The sequence below is a fragment of the Cornus florida genome, unplaced genomic scaffold (genome assembly GCF_030987335.1).
Source record: "Cornus florida cultivar Cherokee Brave unplaced genomic scaffold, ASM3098733v1 CherokeeBrave_3.0.0_Hap2_Chr11, whole genome shotgun sequence".
In the NCBI taxonomy this organism is placed as follows: Eukaryota; Viridiplantae; Streptophyta; class Magnoliopsida; order Cornales; family Cornaceae; genus Cornus; species Cornus florida.
Window position 1 is genome coordinate 71,335,126 of NW_026775581.1, and position 14,705 is coordinate 71,349,830.

At 32.8% G+C, this 14,705-nt stretch overlaps 1 protein-coding gene across 2 annotated transcripts; it reads left to right on the plus strand.

Moving 5' to 3' along the window:
- The first annotated feature begins 3,173 nt into the window (after positions 1-3,173).
- On the plus strand, positions 3,174-10,695 carry LOC132281390 (casein kinase 1-like protein 2). Of its 2 annotated transcripts, XM_059783098.1 has the most exons (14): positions 3,174-3,721; positions 3,800-3,840; positions 4,973-5,042; positions 5,202-5,350; positions 5,435-5,530; positions 5,621-5,691; positions 7,339-7,400; positions 7,521-7,584; positions 7,681-7,765; positions 7,851-7,977; positions 8,104-8,186; positions 8,263-8,323; positions 8,655-8,794; positions 9,951-10,695. In XM_059783098.1, exons 1-14 carry the CDS (start codon positions 3,646-3,648, stop codon positions 10,245-10,247), a joined length of 1,422 nt encoding a protein of 473 aa, XP_059639081.1. In that variant the 5' UTR covers positions 3,174-3,645; the 3' UTR covers positions 10,248-10,695. The 2 variants fall into 2 exon arrangements, with proteins under 2 accessions (XP_059639081.1, XP_059639082.1); XM_059783099.1 differs by lacking the exon at positions 3,174-3,721 and having other exon boundaries at positions 5,176-5,350.
- The last annotated feature ends 4,010 nt before the right edge of the window (positions 10,696-14,705 follow it).

The following is a 14,705-nucleotide window of genomic DNA, read 5'->3' on the forward strand; positions in this document are numbered from 1 at the left end:
TCAATCTTAGATGCATATGCCGATCACACAAAATACTAGATGTTTCTCCGGGTACCCAACCTGTCATGATTTTTACCTTCATTACGAATATTTGAGCATAAAAAACGTAAATGTTCATTTTTATTATTAGTTTTTTTTCTTGTATCTATTGATCCTCAATCTTCACTCTCCCTATATTTATCTTTATATTTAATAAAATTACACTTCATGCATTCAGTTTTATTTCTACTTATTTTAAACCCTTTTTATTCTAAAGCTTCCCTCTAAACCTTCAAATTGGCACTTCTTCGTTGCCAAATAACATACACCATAGAAGGGCTTAGTATCGATCCTCGATGTAAACTTATCATAACTGAAAATTCACTTATTTCCTCCACAATTATTCTAACTATAGTCACACATAGATCAAACATGTCTTTTGTTGTGTCAATTATGCTATTGTTACTCATTTATTTTCTAGACTTCCCATCTACCATCTTAGTCTTTTGACTCTTTGTTCAATCACACCCTTCCAAAATTTTATAGCATGGTTCGTTAATTTAATACCACGGTAATTAGTACAACTTTGTATTTTTTCTTTATTTTTATATATTGACATTAAAATACTTTCTCACCCCCTCTTCACGCATTATTTTAGTTGTTATTATTCTATTAAAGAATTTTGTGAGATATTAACAGGCATGTGGCCGGTATAAGGCTTTTACTTTCCAAAGGGAGATCAGGGATTCGAACTTCAGTGGAGACAGTGTGTGTGTGAGTCCCAACTAAAAAAAATTAAAAAAAATAAAATTTGTGAGCTAAGATGCACCATCATCCAGCAACACTTCCAAACCTCAATAGTATTTTTCCCATTTACACTATATTTGCCTCTTTAACTTTTTCTTTTATCTTCTTTATTGACATTTTTGTATATTTCAAGGGTTTTTACTTTTTGAAAGTGCAAGTAAAAAAAGTTTGGATTCCATAGAGCCTAGGGTTACTTTATTTTAATTGGAAAAAAGAGTGAATATATTTTATTTATGTTTAAAAGTAATTATACAGTACTTTTTCACATTCTGAAGTTGAAGGTTGAGGGTTTAAGTTTTTTTAAGAGGCAACGTGGGGGATGTGTCATGTGTGAGTGGGTTTTTTTGCTGAGGGAAAAAAGAATAAAAAGTAAAAATAAAAAAGAAAAGAGTTTTGTGAGAATTGAAAAAAATATATGTTGTTTTATAAAGCTAAGTCTTATTTTAATTGTGTTTCGGTATAAAAAATTTAAAATTATATTATCAATCAAATAATTTATTATTGTTTTCTAATTTTGTTTTTTAAAGCAGTCTTAATAAACAAAATATATCCTAACTCTCCCTTCTTCTTTTGATAAAAGCTGCAACATTAATAACAATGGGCAGTGATCTAGCAAAAAAAAAGCTGCAATATTAATGGTCCGTTTGGTTTAGAAGCACGATTAACAAAGTCAATAAATTTCTTAAATTGGACTTTCTGTAAGCTACACACTTTTTTTAAGTAATAAATATACTCCATTCTTTCCATAATAATTGTCTATTTTTTTTTTTTTGGATTGTCCCAAAATACTTGTCACTTATCAAGTTTAAACAACATATTTCAATCTTTCAATCAAATAACCTTCAAATTTTAAAAAAATTCGAACTTGATTATATATATATTTAAAGTTGGAAGGGTAACTTTGTAATTTTTGAAGGGGACAATATAATAATTACATGTCCCCTTAAAAAGTTCTAACTTATTTCTAGTATCATTATCTTTCTCTTTTTATATTATCTTCTTGATTAGTTCTCTACCCAACAAAATAATAATAATGTTAAGCAAAATTTTACATAACTTTATTTAAAAAAATATTGTTGAAAAAGGGGAAAAACTTTTATTAACTTCTATTTGGCTTCAAAGTTCAATCCTACGTTGAATTTTAAATAACTTTTCTTTCTCTCAAAATATATATATGTGTGCGCGAGCGCGCGTGTGCGTGTATGTATGCTTTGCACTATCCGTCACGGTAGCGGTGTAACCGATTCGGACAAAGTCAATGTAAACTGACCGATACGAGTTGCTTATTGGACTATACGGCAAACCATGATATATACGCACAATATATATAATTTATATATATATTTTTAAGGCTACCTGTTCCTCTGTGAGAGTGATTTATAATTATAAATAAGAATAAAAATGGAATATTTTTGCTATCATATATTTCTTTCCTTTTCTTTTTCTTTCCTTTTCTTTTTTCATCTCTTTCAACTTCTATCACGTAGTCAAGGAAAATAAAACTTCTATCGTGTAGATTGGGTAAATTTGTATACCTCACAATCTTCACTATGCCAATTATTCGTTGATACATCATCGGCAATTTCACTCAATCACTTTTTTTTTTCTTTTTCAATTCAACTCTTTGCTATTATTCATGATTTATTAAGAATATAATTGTTAACTTAAATTATGAGAAAGTGTTAATTATAAGAAAACTCTTGTAATTTAATAATATTCATAATAGTTTTGCATTTCTGCCTTTGTATTTTTTATCCATATTTAAAGAAATACAAATATGTGAAGAGAGAAAAATAACTTACTTCCACCGTCATATTTTCTCTTTCTATTTCCTCTTCTCTACCAACTTCCTTCCTTCCTAAGACCAAGTCCCTTCAAATAAAATCTGAAATGGAAGTCAAAATTCTATCAAGAACTTTCCTAGCAAATTAATTTTACACGAAACATGCAATTCACATAACAATGACTGGTTAATTGAATAAATTTAATAAATCTAATCTACATTGTTAAAAGTCAAACAAATTAGTTAGATACAAAACTAAACGGATATGCTGCCCAAAAATGCCAATTCGAACACCTGTTTATAGAAAAACGTAATTAAGGGATTATAATTACAATAAGAGGTTCTAATATTTGATTTAAAACCCAAAAAAGAAAATACTAATTAAGAAAATACAGTAATATTTGATTTAAAACCAAAAAAAAATAGAAAAAAAAAACTTTAATTTAATTTTATGTGTATATAAAAAAGTAAAAGAAAACTAAAAAAAATTAAATGGAGTAGCAATATTTGATATAAAACAAAAAAGAAAAAATTAGAAAAAGGAAAAAGAAAATACAGTAATTGTATATGCGTGCGTTTATATATATATATACACACACATATATACAAATATGTGTGTGTGAAGTCTGCTTCGATTATATCAAAGCGCGAGTGAGTGAAGATATCATGATGCCTCTCCTTTCTTCTCCTCCTCCTCCTCTTTCTCTCTCTAACTCTGCAACCTAAACTTCCATCCAATTCAACTAAACTTCTAGAGAGAGAAGATCTCAAAATTTGCTACTTTTTCATCTATTTACCTTTCCCATTGATCCTCTCAACACTATATCCACAATTCCCCAACCATATCATATCTCTCTTCATTTGATCAACGAAATCTTTTCGTGAAATTCTGTGAGGCCACAAGCTCTATCCACCGTCGATTTCTGATTATCGTATTGGACGAGTTGGTCAAGGGTTTGGACAGTTCGATTGTCGATTTATTTATTCATTTTTTAGCGAGGAAAATTGAGTCAAGCGTTGAATTGGTAGCTAGGGTTTTTTATTTTCTGTTTGGTCTTTGAATTTGGGACTTCTTGATGGAGCCTCGTGTCGGTAATAAGTTTCGGCTTGGCCGGAAGATCGGTAGCGGGTCGTTCGGAGAGATCTATCTTGGTTTGTTCCCGATTCACTCAATTCATTGTTCTCATTTTTTGAAACTGTGCTTAATTTTATTTTTGTACAATTTTGCAGGTACTAATATCCAGACAAACGAAGAGGTTGCTATTAAACTTGTGAGTGGTTCCTCTTAGTGTATTTCAATTGTTGACTTCTGTTTGTGCTTTATTATCCGTATAAGAAGTTTTGATTTTTTTTTTCTTGTTTGCAAATTGCCGTCAATTTTGTATTTTGTAAATTATTTACTCCTTAAGTAAAAAATGTGAACTCTTTTACACCCAACAAGCATTTACATGTACTCAACGTTGTGCACATTGACACACAGACAAATTCCATGTATAAATAGATGTGTGAGGGTTATAATTGGTTGATGTGATATGTTTAGAATATTTAGCTTGAAAATTGGAGGGGATTTTTTGTTTCCTAATAAGGGCACTGAATGAGGTGGACTGGGCAATACCTAATGCTTGGTATAATTTGCTTTAAGTGGCCTTGAACTTGTAACCCCATTGCTTTAGGGCTTAATCTGTTTGTGATTGCTTGGAGCAATGGGCCCTTGTTTTAAGTTGATCTCTCTGGTAGACAGTTTATTTCAAAATCAGACTCAAAAGTCTTTGTGACATAGTTGCATCCATATGCTTACTTCTCGTGGTGGACTTGGAAATTCTAGCTGATTAGAGAGTCTGTCATCAAGGTTGTATTTGCAATTATGGGTATACCATCATGCTTACTTGAAATCGAGGTGTGTTTGGTTAAATGAGAAGGTAAATTGCAGAAATTTACGACTTGGGTCACTGATCACAAAATTTATTGCTTTTTCTCGGTGGTGGATATGTTGCATCAGTTAAGAAATGATCTCCAGAGTAGTTGTAATTGAGGCTAGTTGAGTGGAGTGGATTTGAGTCAAAATGTTGATCTCATTATTCATGCAGTGATGCATTCTCATTCCCTATTAATCTCGTATGGCTCACTTTTTCACCATAGATAATAACACTAAACAGTTCTCGTTGATGCGTGATAACATTGGCACAAGTAGCTCAAATCTAGATTACAGCCTCTACTGCTAGTCTTTTATACTATTTCTAAAGAGGGCCAATTTATTTGGTTCGAATTAAATGACCTTATGTATTAATTTATTGAATTGTGTTGCTTTCTTGATTTGCTTTCCAATACCTCCTGCCAGAATTTTGTATGACAGTGAATGTCTTTAATTAATGAGTTTATTTTATTCTTTTTTCTTATAAACAGGAAAACATCAAGACAAAGCATCCCCAATTGCTGTATGAATCAAAATTGTATAAATTACTACAAGGAGGAAGTAATGAACTTTTCTCATTATCCCACTTTTCAGCCTTATTTTCTTTTCTTTTTTCTTTTTTCTTTTTTTTCTTTTTTTTTTTTATATATTTATTTTGCTAGCTATAATGTTTATAAGTTTGCATCCTTATCAGTTGGCAATTTTTTCCAATTTTGGTAGCTGGAATTCCAAATCTGAGATGGTTTGGGGTTGAAGGAGACTATAATGTTCTTGTGATGGATTTACTTGGACCTAGTCTTGAAGATCTGTTTAACTTTTGTAGTAGGAAGCTGTCCTTGAAAACTGTTCTTATGCTTGCAGATCAGATGGTAAGATTTCTTTAACTGCATCCATACTCTTATAACAATTACCATAGCTATGTTTAATTTTTTTGGGCAAACTTATTCTTTCAGATCAATCGGGTTGAGTTTGTGCATTCCAAATCATTCCTGCATCGAGATATTAAGCCAGATAACTTCCTTATGGGTTTAGGGAGGCGTGCAAATCAGGTTTTGGATTGAAATTCTTTTTGTACGTTTAGTTTCTTATTTGCTTTCAGGAGCTGCGCAATTTTCTTATTTGCTATGTAATGTGTGTAGGTTTACATCATTGACTTTGGCCTGGCTAAGAAGTATAGAGACTCCTCAACCCATCAGCATATTCCTTATAGGTGAGCTCTTTAGAACTGTTCAATGGGGAGTTTTCTCAATGCTTATATTTGTTGGATTTGACATTGCATAGGCTTGGAGCTGATCAGCTATTTCATACATCTGAACCAATATTAATATGTGTTCTATATGGCTCTTTGCCATAATACTTTTTTTTTTCCCCTAACATTACTTGGTGTAACGGGTGGGCGCTTGCCCATTTACCGAAAAGCTCGAACTATTGAGTAGTGCTACCTACTCACCCATTTATATCCAATCACTTTCTTATCCGATTCCGATGTGAGACAAACGACCCTTATTACATTTTCTCCCACCCAAACTCGCAACGCCTTCGTTGCGGCTCGGGCCATCCTGCCTACCCAGGGTGCTCACCCGGACGCCATTTGGGCCGGGTGCTTGACGTGACACCGGATCAAGGACTGGGTCTGGCTCTGACACCAACTGTAATGGGTGGGCGCTTACCCATTTACCCAAAAGTTCGAACTATTGGGTAGTGCTGCATACGCACCCATTTATACCCAATTACTTTCCCATCCGATTCTGATGTGGGACAAATGACCCTTGTTACACTTAGTCTCTTGATGTTTATGGCATGGAGTGACAGATTGTTATTCCTGTCTTTTGGTTCCTTTTTTTTTTTCTTTTTTTTTTTTTCAATTAATGTATTCCTTGCTCTTGTTGATGTCCTGTGCACCAAGAATGAGTTCTGCTAGTTGTGGTCCTCTGAAGTATTGAAAAAAATGTTGAGCATCTGCTCCATATTTTTCTTTTAATTTCTGGACTAGATTTATATGTATTCCGCTGCTGCAAGAAACCTATAGTCCCTTTTATTCTGGTTGCTTTGTAAGTTGTAATGCACCCAACTACTCTGCTACAAATTTCTAGGTTATGTTCGTTTACTGGTCAGTAAGGGTAAGGTGTACCCCGTAGGAAGATCCAATGCTACTGAAGTAAGCTGTTATTGCCTATGTTGAATTGTAGTGTAGTCATGAAAGTAGTCACAGCCCTATTTGTTTACATTTCTGATCGAATTTGTTATAGATTACACAATATAGTTATACTTTAACTTTGAATGAATTATATGGCAATGGGAATAAGCATATGCACAAGTTGAGGATTAGAATGATGGATTTTTTATTTTTTATTAGAAGTCATTCTTACATGTGATTTTTGTATTTGGTACTGGTGGACTATTTCCCTATAGGTCACATCTAATTAACCACTTGCTTACCCATCAATAAGTTAAATTTTATTTTCATTCTTTTCCATTTTTCCTTTGTGTCCTCACTTTCTCCTGAATTTTAAGTTTCTGTGCTTGTGTGCACGAGGCCAGGTGTAATCCATTATTTATTAAATTTGTGTATCCAATATTATCTCAAGGCAGCTTTGGACTCTGCACATGTTAGGCATATAAATTTTGCCAGTTTCACCATTAATGTTACTTGTTCTGATTGCGCTTGATCATCTTGTTTTCTTTCTTCTGGTGATATTGGATTTCGAAGCATTGTCCAGTCATCCTCTTTACCTGGAATTTTTTCTTTTTCTTTTTCTTAGGGGTTATTAAATTACTTGTTGAAGTCAATTTACGAAAAAATCCCAATTTCTGATTTTTTTTTCTTTAATATATGATTTTGTCATGTAAAATGCAGAGAAAATAAGAATTTGACGGGTACTGCAAGATATGCAAGCATGAATACTCATCTTGGAATTGGTATGCTTATTGAGTTTACTGCTATTTTAATCGTGTCTTCTTATGTAAATAAGCAATTTTTGGTCAAGTGTTGATTTTTTAGGTAGTTTGTACCCTCAATCTTGTTTCTTTGTTATTTAGAACAAAGCCGGAGGGATGATTTAGAATCACTTGGTTACGTTCTTATGTATTTCTTAAGAGGAAGGTACTTATTCCTGCTTAACTTTATTATTATTATTATTATTATTTTATCATTTTTCTATTGTGTAGTTGTTTAGTTACCGCCACATATATTTTGTAGTCTTCCTTGGCAGGGACTGAAAGCAGGAAACAAGAAGCAGAAGTATGAAAAGATCAGTGAAAAGAAAGTTTCAACCTCTATTGAGGTAATCCTTTTATTCGGGTGTTTTGAAGCCATTGGTATATATTAAGTAGCATGAAACTGACTGGAAAATTCACTCTCTTCCTCAGGCCTTATGTCGGGGTTACCCTACAGAATTTGCATCCTACTTCCATTACTGCCGTTCATTGCGGTTTGATAATAAACCAGATTATGCTTACCTGAAGAGAATTTTCCGCGACCTTTTTATTCGTGAAGGTTTGATTTTCTTGTTCATTCTATTGTTCTTAGGTTATGCATGCAAATGTCAGCGGACAGCAGTTATTAGTTATGATTTTGATTTCAGAGTTATCCTTTTAACAAAACAAATGCCCCTTGCTTCAGGTTTTCAGTTTGATTATGTATTTGATTGGACGATTTTGAAATATCAGCAATCACAGCTTGCCAATCCTCCATCTCGTGCTCTTGTAAGTTACATAGTATGATTAGTTTCTTTTGGCCCCTTGATGGCAAGTGCTTTGTATAATACAATACTTTGGACAGGATACTGGTGCTGGAACAAGTTCTGGGTTGGCTCCTGCTACCAATGTTGAGAGACAATCAGGTAGTTCCTTCCATATCCTTTAATTCAAGTTACTATTGAGTCAAATTCAACTGCATAGGCAAAACTTCCTTGAAACTAATACATATTTCTATGTCTAACATTATTAGTTGTGTGTGGATAATGCACACAATTGGTTTTTCTTCACGACACTGCTGGTTTTGTCATAGACAATGCAGATCTTGTATCAAATCTGTTACTTATTCAATGAGCTAGTCTCTTGTTTGTCCATGGGTTGTTTTTTTTCTAACAAATATCGATCTTATCCCAGTGTCCTGATTTACTTCTATATGCTCAAGAGTTGAATATGGTATATACTATGAATATCTTGTAGGTGGTGAAGATGGTAGGCCTGCTGGTTGGTCTTCAGCAAATGCCACTCGTGGTAGAAACTCTGGACCACTTGTAAATGCTGGAACTTCTAAACAGAAAAGTCCAGTTGCAAATGATTCAGCCATGACCAAAGATGGTGTGGTGAGTTTGACATATTCTATTCTTATATTTATTGTCACAAGATTCGTGGATGTCACCTATCTCCATTCATGGGTTGACCTACCCTTAGTTATTAAAGTTATTGTTAAGAAAAACCGATCCCGATGAACCTGCCCGACATAAATGTGCTTTGTTAGGTCTATGCAAAATGAGTTGAGTTGGTTTTATCTAATTAACACTGGATTTTGTACTTGTGTTTGTGCTCTTGATGATGACATGAATGTGATGCCAGACATGGTGGTATAATATTCTAAGTGAATTTGACTCAGGGCTGTGCTAAAAAATTATGCCAAACGTCCATATTTGTTGGCATATTTGATGTAGAAAATTCCCTAAGAGAGGGTTTCCTTACATAGGTTATTAATTGTTGAATTTTACATCTAAGCTTGTCAACTTTGAATTTTACCTTTTTGATCGCAATTACTGCAGCCCTTTAACCTATGCAGTATTTTTTTCATGTAAGGAAGTCTGAGGTTGCATGCCAATAGTCACTATTGTAATTTGTGAATGCTTGAGAACCTTTTAAATTCCTCATTATTAGCGTTAGCATGTTATCAGCAAGCCTCGTGGATCATAATGATCACACAATGATACTATGGTTTAGAATATGTTCAACTTTCAGCTTAGACATGGCAGTTTTGATAGATTCTATTTGCCAGACTGCACTAGATTCAATTGAATGGAATTGGGAAGAACTTGGTTGAACAATTAGCCCTAGCCTTGTATTAGGAAGATCTGCTTTGAATTAGCTTTCTTGCAGTCAGTATCTTTTTGTAACTTCTCTTATAGAATATATGCATGCATTACTGGATTGCCGATCCAACCTTGAGTATGTGCATGATAATCTGCGTGAAAATTTTAGTTGTGGACAGTTAGGTGGAATTTTGTCCGAATGACCAAATACTTGATACTTCTAATTCAAAGATTGTGAGTCATATTAAACTCAGCAGCTTTGTGTTCTGGCTTTCAGCCGAATTGGAGCTGCCTTCGTAGAACAGTCTTTTTTGAAAAATTGAATGTCAACCCTGGTCATATAGTATTGTCTAATGCATAGGATAAAGGTACATCAGTTGTTGTCCTTGAATAATGCTATTGCTGCATTTCGGTAAGTTTGTTACCTGTGCTTGGGTTTGTGCAGTTATCTGGTTCTAATATGTTGCGGTCAAGTGGATCTTCAAGGCGACCTGCTATCTCGAGCAGTCGTGACCCTGTGATTGTTGGCACTGATTCTGATCCCTCTCGCCTCCTTGCCACTGGTGCAAGCCCAGGCATGTCGAACAAGGTTTCTAGCACAGCACAAAGAAGTTCACCGGTCATATCATCAGATCATAAGCACAATTCTAGTAGAAGCACCTCGAAGATAAAGAACTTCGAATCCACCCTCAAGGGAATTGAGGGCCTGCATTTTGACAATGATGAGAGGCTGCATTATTAGTTTTTGTCTCTCTCTGGCCCTCGTCCACTGTAAAAATTAGAATGGTATATTTTGCCATGCACTTGGTGTGGAATCTGTTGTGTGTACTCTTTTTTTCTTTTTCTTTTTTTCTTTTTCGAGGAAAGCTTCAACTACCTGAAAGTTGAGGTGGTACAAGTTGGAAGTTGTCATCACACTAAAAACTACTACATAAATGGAAGAGATCCCGGCATTTCAAAGGTTCGAAATCCAAACTAAAACTCACCTGGTGAAGCTTTGTCAATGCGCGTCGAGCTGTTCTCTTTACATTTTCTTTTTCCCGCTTTCTTTTACAACATTTCCCATCTTTCTTGGTTTTTAAACACTCGATAATTAGATCCCATTGTATTGAGTTTCCTGGTTCATTTTAATTTCTATAACACTGAATATGAATATTATTAAATTTAAGCATCAGTGTTTGTTGCACCTACACTATGACTTGTTCTTTTTTTAACATGCTGCTGATGGGAATTGGAAGGTCTGTGTGTGTGTGTGTGTGTGTGTGTGGATCTTTGGAGCTTCATTTGTCATGATAATGTGTGGCATAGCTTGAAAATTCACATTAAATTCGGTGGTGTTATGTTTTCTCTTTTAATTCCCCTTTTTATTAAATATTTTTTCTTTCAATTTTGTAAAATATACCATAGCCAACCAGTACTGTGAAACATTTCTATAGTGTGATTCTCTCTAGTTAGAAATGAAAATGCTAATTCAAAATATATCATAAAAAGAATATATATAATGGTATACCATATCTCTAGTTGTCCATAGAAGAATATCTTGTACTCTAGGAGGCTGGGACCTTCTGCATAACAATGGATATTTAAGGTGGTAAACGTCTAAGTCAATGGCCATTCATGTACCTTCTGCATAGCAATTAATAGTGGAGTAAGATCCGACTCACCGACACCTTTATGTTATAATGTTGGATCGAATTTTTTATTTTGTTTGGTAAAGAATTTTTATCAATTTTTTTTTTCTTACAAGCATTAAAGGTTGCAAGTGTTTTGTCATTGGTTATACATAAAGCGCATTAATTTCATTGACACATCCATTTGATTGTACAAAAATGTGATTGCAAGTTAGATTGTATTGTATTAAACAGCTCCCAATCAATGCACATGGCGTTGGGAGTTGTCGGATGCAATACGTATCCGATCCCAGCACATTGCCCAATCTAAGTGAGCACATAGTGTTACGAGTTGTCGGATGCGTAGTGTGTTGGGAGCCGTTGGATGCAGTAGCAATAGTACTGCGTAAGAAGTCCTTAAAAAAAAAAAAAAAAAAAAATTAATAAATAAATAAATCTCTAAATTATAATGATTGGTCAAATAAAACCAGAGTGAAAAGCTCATGATATAAGAAGTTCTTATAAACAAACTAGTAGTATTATAGTAGGCATAGTGAGACCATTGTTTACCAATTTTCAAGTTATTATTCAAAATTGAAGTCATTTTCAAATATAAAACTATAATTGTTAGATATTTAAAGTCAAAATAGGTGGCCTTTTCAAAGAAGGAGAAATATCTATCATCAGCACTGGTCCATCAGGTAGGCAAAAAGTTGTAGCCCTAGTGCAAATGTGACACTGGATTGTACAAAATCCCCATAAACAAGAGGGGATGTAGATCCAAAAACACGCATCGTTGAAGCTTTGTCGTATTAAATTTAATAATATAAGTATCATGAAATAGACGGAAAGCTCATAATAACTGTCATGACGTGGACATCATTGTAGCATTACTCACTATTGTGTTTTTCTTCAAAATTGTGTAAGTGAATCATTTCTAAGTAAAAAGGCTCTTAAAGCCAAATGTGGTGATCTAGAGTGACGTGTATGGTCTCAGTGGTTGTTAAACGCTATACTCCCTAAATGTATTCTCTCTCTTATTTGAATGATATGGTTGGTTTTGATAAAAAAAAAAAAATCATTTCTATCTCGTGATTCTCTAATAAGAATTAAAAACGCTAAATCAATTCATATAATGAAAAATCTCTAAATCTATGATATATAATAAAAAAATCTCTAAAGCTATATTCGATAATAAGAATTAAAAACACTAAATCAATACATATAATGAAAAATCTCTAAAACTAAGATATATAATGAAAAATCTCTAAACCAATATTCTCGATAACATCGAATTGGCATCTTAAAAATGAAATAAGAAAAAAATAATAATTCAATAGGGTAATAGTCAACGAAAGAATATTGGGACTTTGGAAGTTGAGACCATAAACCTATCAATTGATAAATAGTTTACCTATTAGAATTAAAATCTTATCTAAATAAACGGTTCAACACACAATAAAAGAGTAAAAATCACCTCATGTAAAGTATAGTTGTTGATCTCACGAAAAAAATATGTAATGTCTTGTCAATAGTTGAAGATGATAAATATCTATAATTTGGATGTAGAAAGAAGTGATTGCAAGTCACTTTAAGCCAATATATTATAGGGATTTGGGAGAAGAAAAACAATAATAGGAAAAGTGTAAACAAAACAAAACAAAACAAAAAACACAGAAAAATGATGAAAGCAAATGGATCAATAATTAAAGTTTTGACCAACCCAAGTGGTGTATTAGTACTGAGTTGATTACAAGCCCCTTTCCACTTATAGTATATAATTAGTGATAATACCCTACAATTCCAACTACTGCCCCACTGATCTGATATATATATGATTGTCCTCTCAAATTTATTTAGGGTTGTACCTTGTAGACCTAAATTTTAGACCACAAAAAATTCTCTCAATTTTAATGATTGGTCAAATGAAATCACACAAGTCAAGTTCGGTGGTTCTTTTTATTTTTTGGATTTTTTTTTTATTACCAAGTAAAGTTCAGTTGATTATTTAAAATCAATAAGAAGTCCTTATAAACAAGTAGGCTTATATGAACTTCCGAAAAAAAAAAAAAAGTAGGCTTATATAATTTTTATGTAAAGTTGATTATGCTGGATATTTATCAACTTCAACTATTGACAAGACATTGTATAATTTTCGTTGTCCAGCATCTTTCAATTTATTAATCAAACTTGAAAAGAAAAAAAAAATTAGTATACAAGACTTTCTTCATTGCAGGTCGGGAGAACATAAAATATATGTAATTTTATTCTTGTATGTTGGGAGATTGGTTTTATAATTAAAAATTCTACAATAAAATAACCTTATTGTTGAAACAGCCACAACCCACAACTTTTTTTTTTTTTTGACAGTTAAAAAGTATATACATGCTACTTCCATCTCCAAAAATGTCATGTTTCGGGAATCGTGACAGTTCAATTTATAAAAGTCACAATTCTCTAAAAGTGACACTTTTTATAAGAGAGCATGAAATATATGTAATCTTATTCTTGTATGTTAAGAGATTGTTTTTATAATTAAAAATTCTATAATAAAATAACCTTATTGTTAGAATAGCCACAACCCACAACTTTTTTTTTGACAGTTAAAACAACTAACTGATGAAGTACGTAAGAAAAAGATCCACAACTTGACGTTGGTATATATATGCTACCTTCGTCTCCAAAAGTGTCATGTTTTGAGAATCGTGACAGTTCAATTTATAAGAGTCACGATTTTTTTAAAATGACACTTTTTTATGAGACGAACAAAGAAAAAAAATATTATATATATAATTTTTAGGTCGATTTTTCTAACCTATTTATATTATTGAAGAGCTTTCATTTCTTTAATATAATGGATAAAAGTTATACTTAAACTTGTCCACTTCATCACGTGTATAAAAATTTCATTGATTAGACTATTCCGCCAAACAAGTAAACCATTTCGATACTCAAACAAATTATAATTCAAACCTGTTGTAATTTTCAAATATAAAACTAAATAGAATACACTCATCAATGAATTGTTACATATATAAAGTCAAACTAGGTTGAGAAAAGACATAAAGTTGTAGCACTAGTGCAAAGATCAAGAATGGATTTAACTTTAATCACATAACATATAACAAATATATAACTTTGTACTGGTACTAAATTCCCTATTAACATCCTCCTTCACACATTCCAAGGTTTCCTTCTTTGAAGGTCAATTAATACAGTTGGTTACTGAGAGAGAACATGGCGGCAATAAAGTATAAATAAATACAAAATCATATCTTCTCTGGGAGTAGATAGCCGTTAGTATTGTATCGCGTAAGAACGGACGGTTAGGATGTGTCCCGTAAACTTCGTATATATTCTCCTTCATGTCCTCTGCTAATGCTAGAATGACGTAATAATATAATCTTAAATTTCTAATGCAAGAACTACGTAAATATGTTAAATGCTCAATTTAATTATGTTGCAGTGTTGTAACATGATATAATAGCTGCGCGAGTATTGTGTATTTTGGATTTAAATGTGTATAGCATATTTTTATTACACGGGTCTGATTGCATTTCGTGATATAACAGTTGCATTGTCACGTAGTG

Coding starts and splice junctions, on each gene's coding strand:
- LOC132281390 (XM_059783098.1), top strand. CDS start 3,646: ATGGAGCCTCGTGTCGGTAATAAGTTTCGGCTTGGCCGGAAGATCGGT. Junction 5,043..5,201: donor TAAATTACTACAAGGAGGAA/GTAATGAACTTT, acceptor CAATTTTGGTAG/CTGGAATTCCAAATCTGAGA. Junction 7,766..7,850: donor AAGTTTCAACCTCTATTGAG/GTAATCCTTTTA, acceptor TCTCTTCCTCAG/GCCTTATGTCGGGGTTACCC.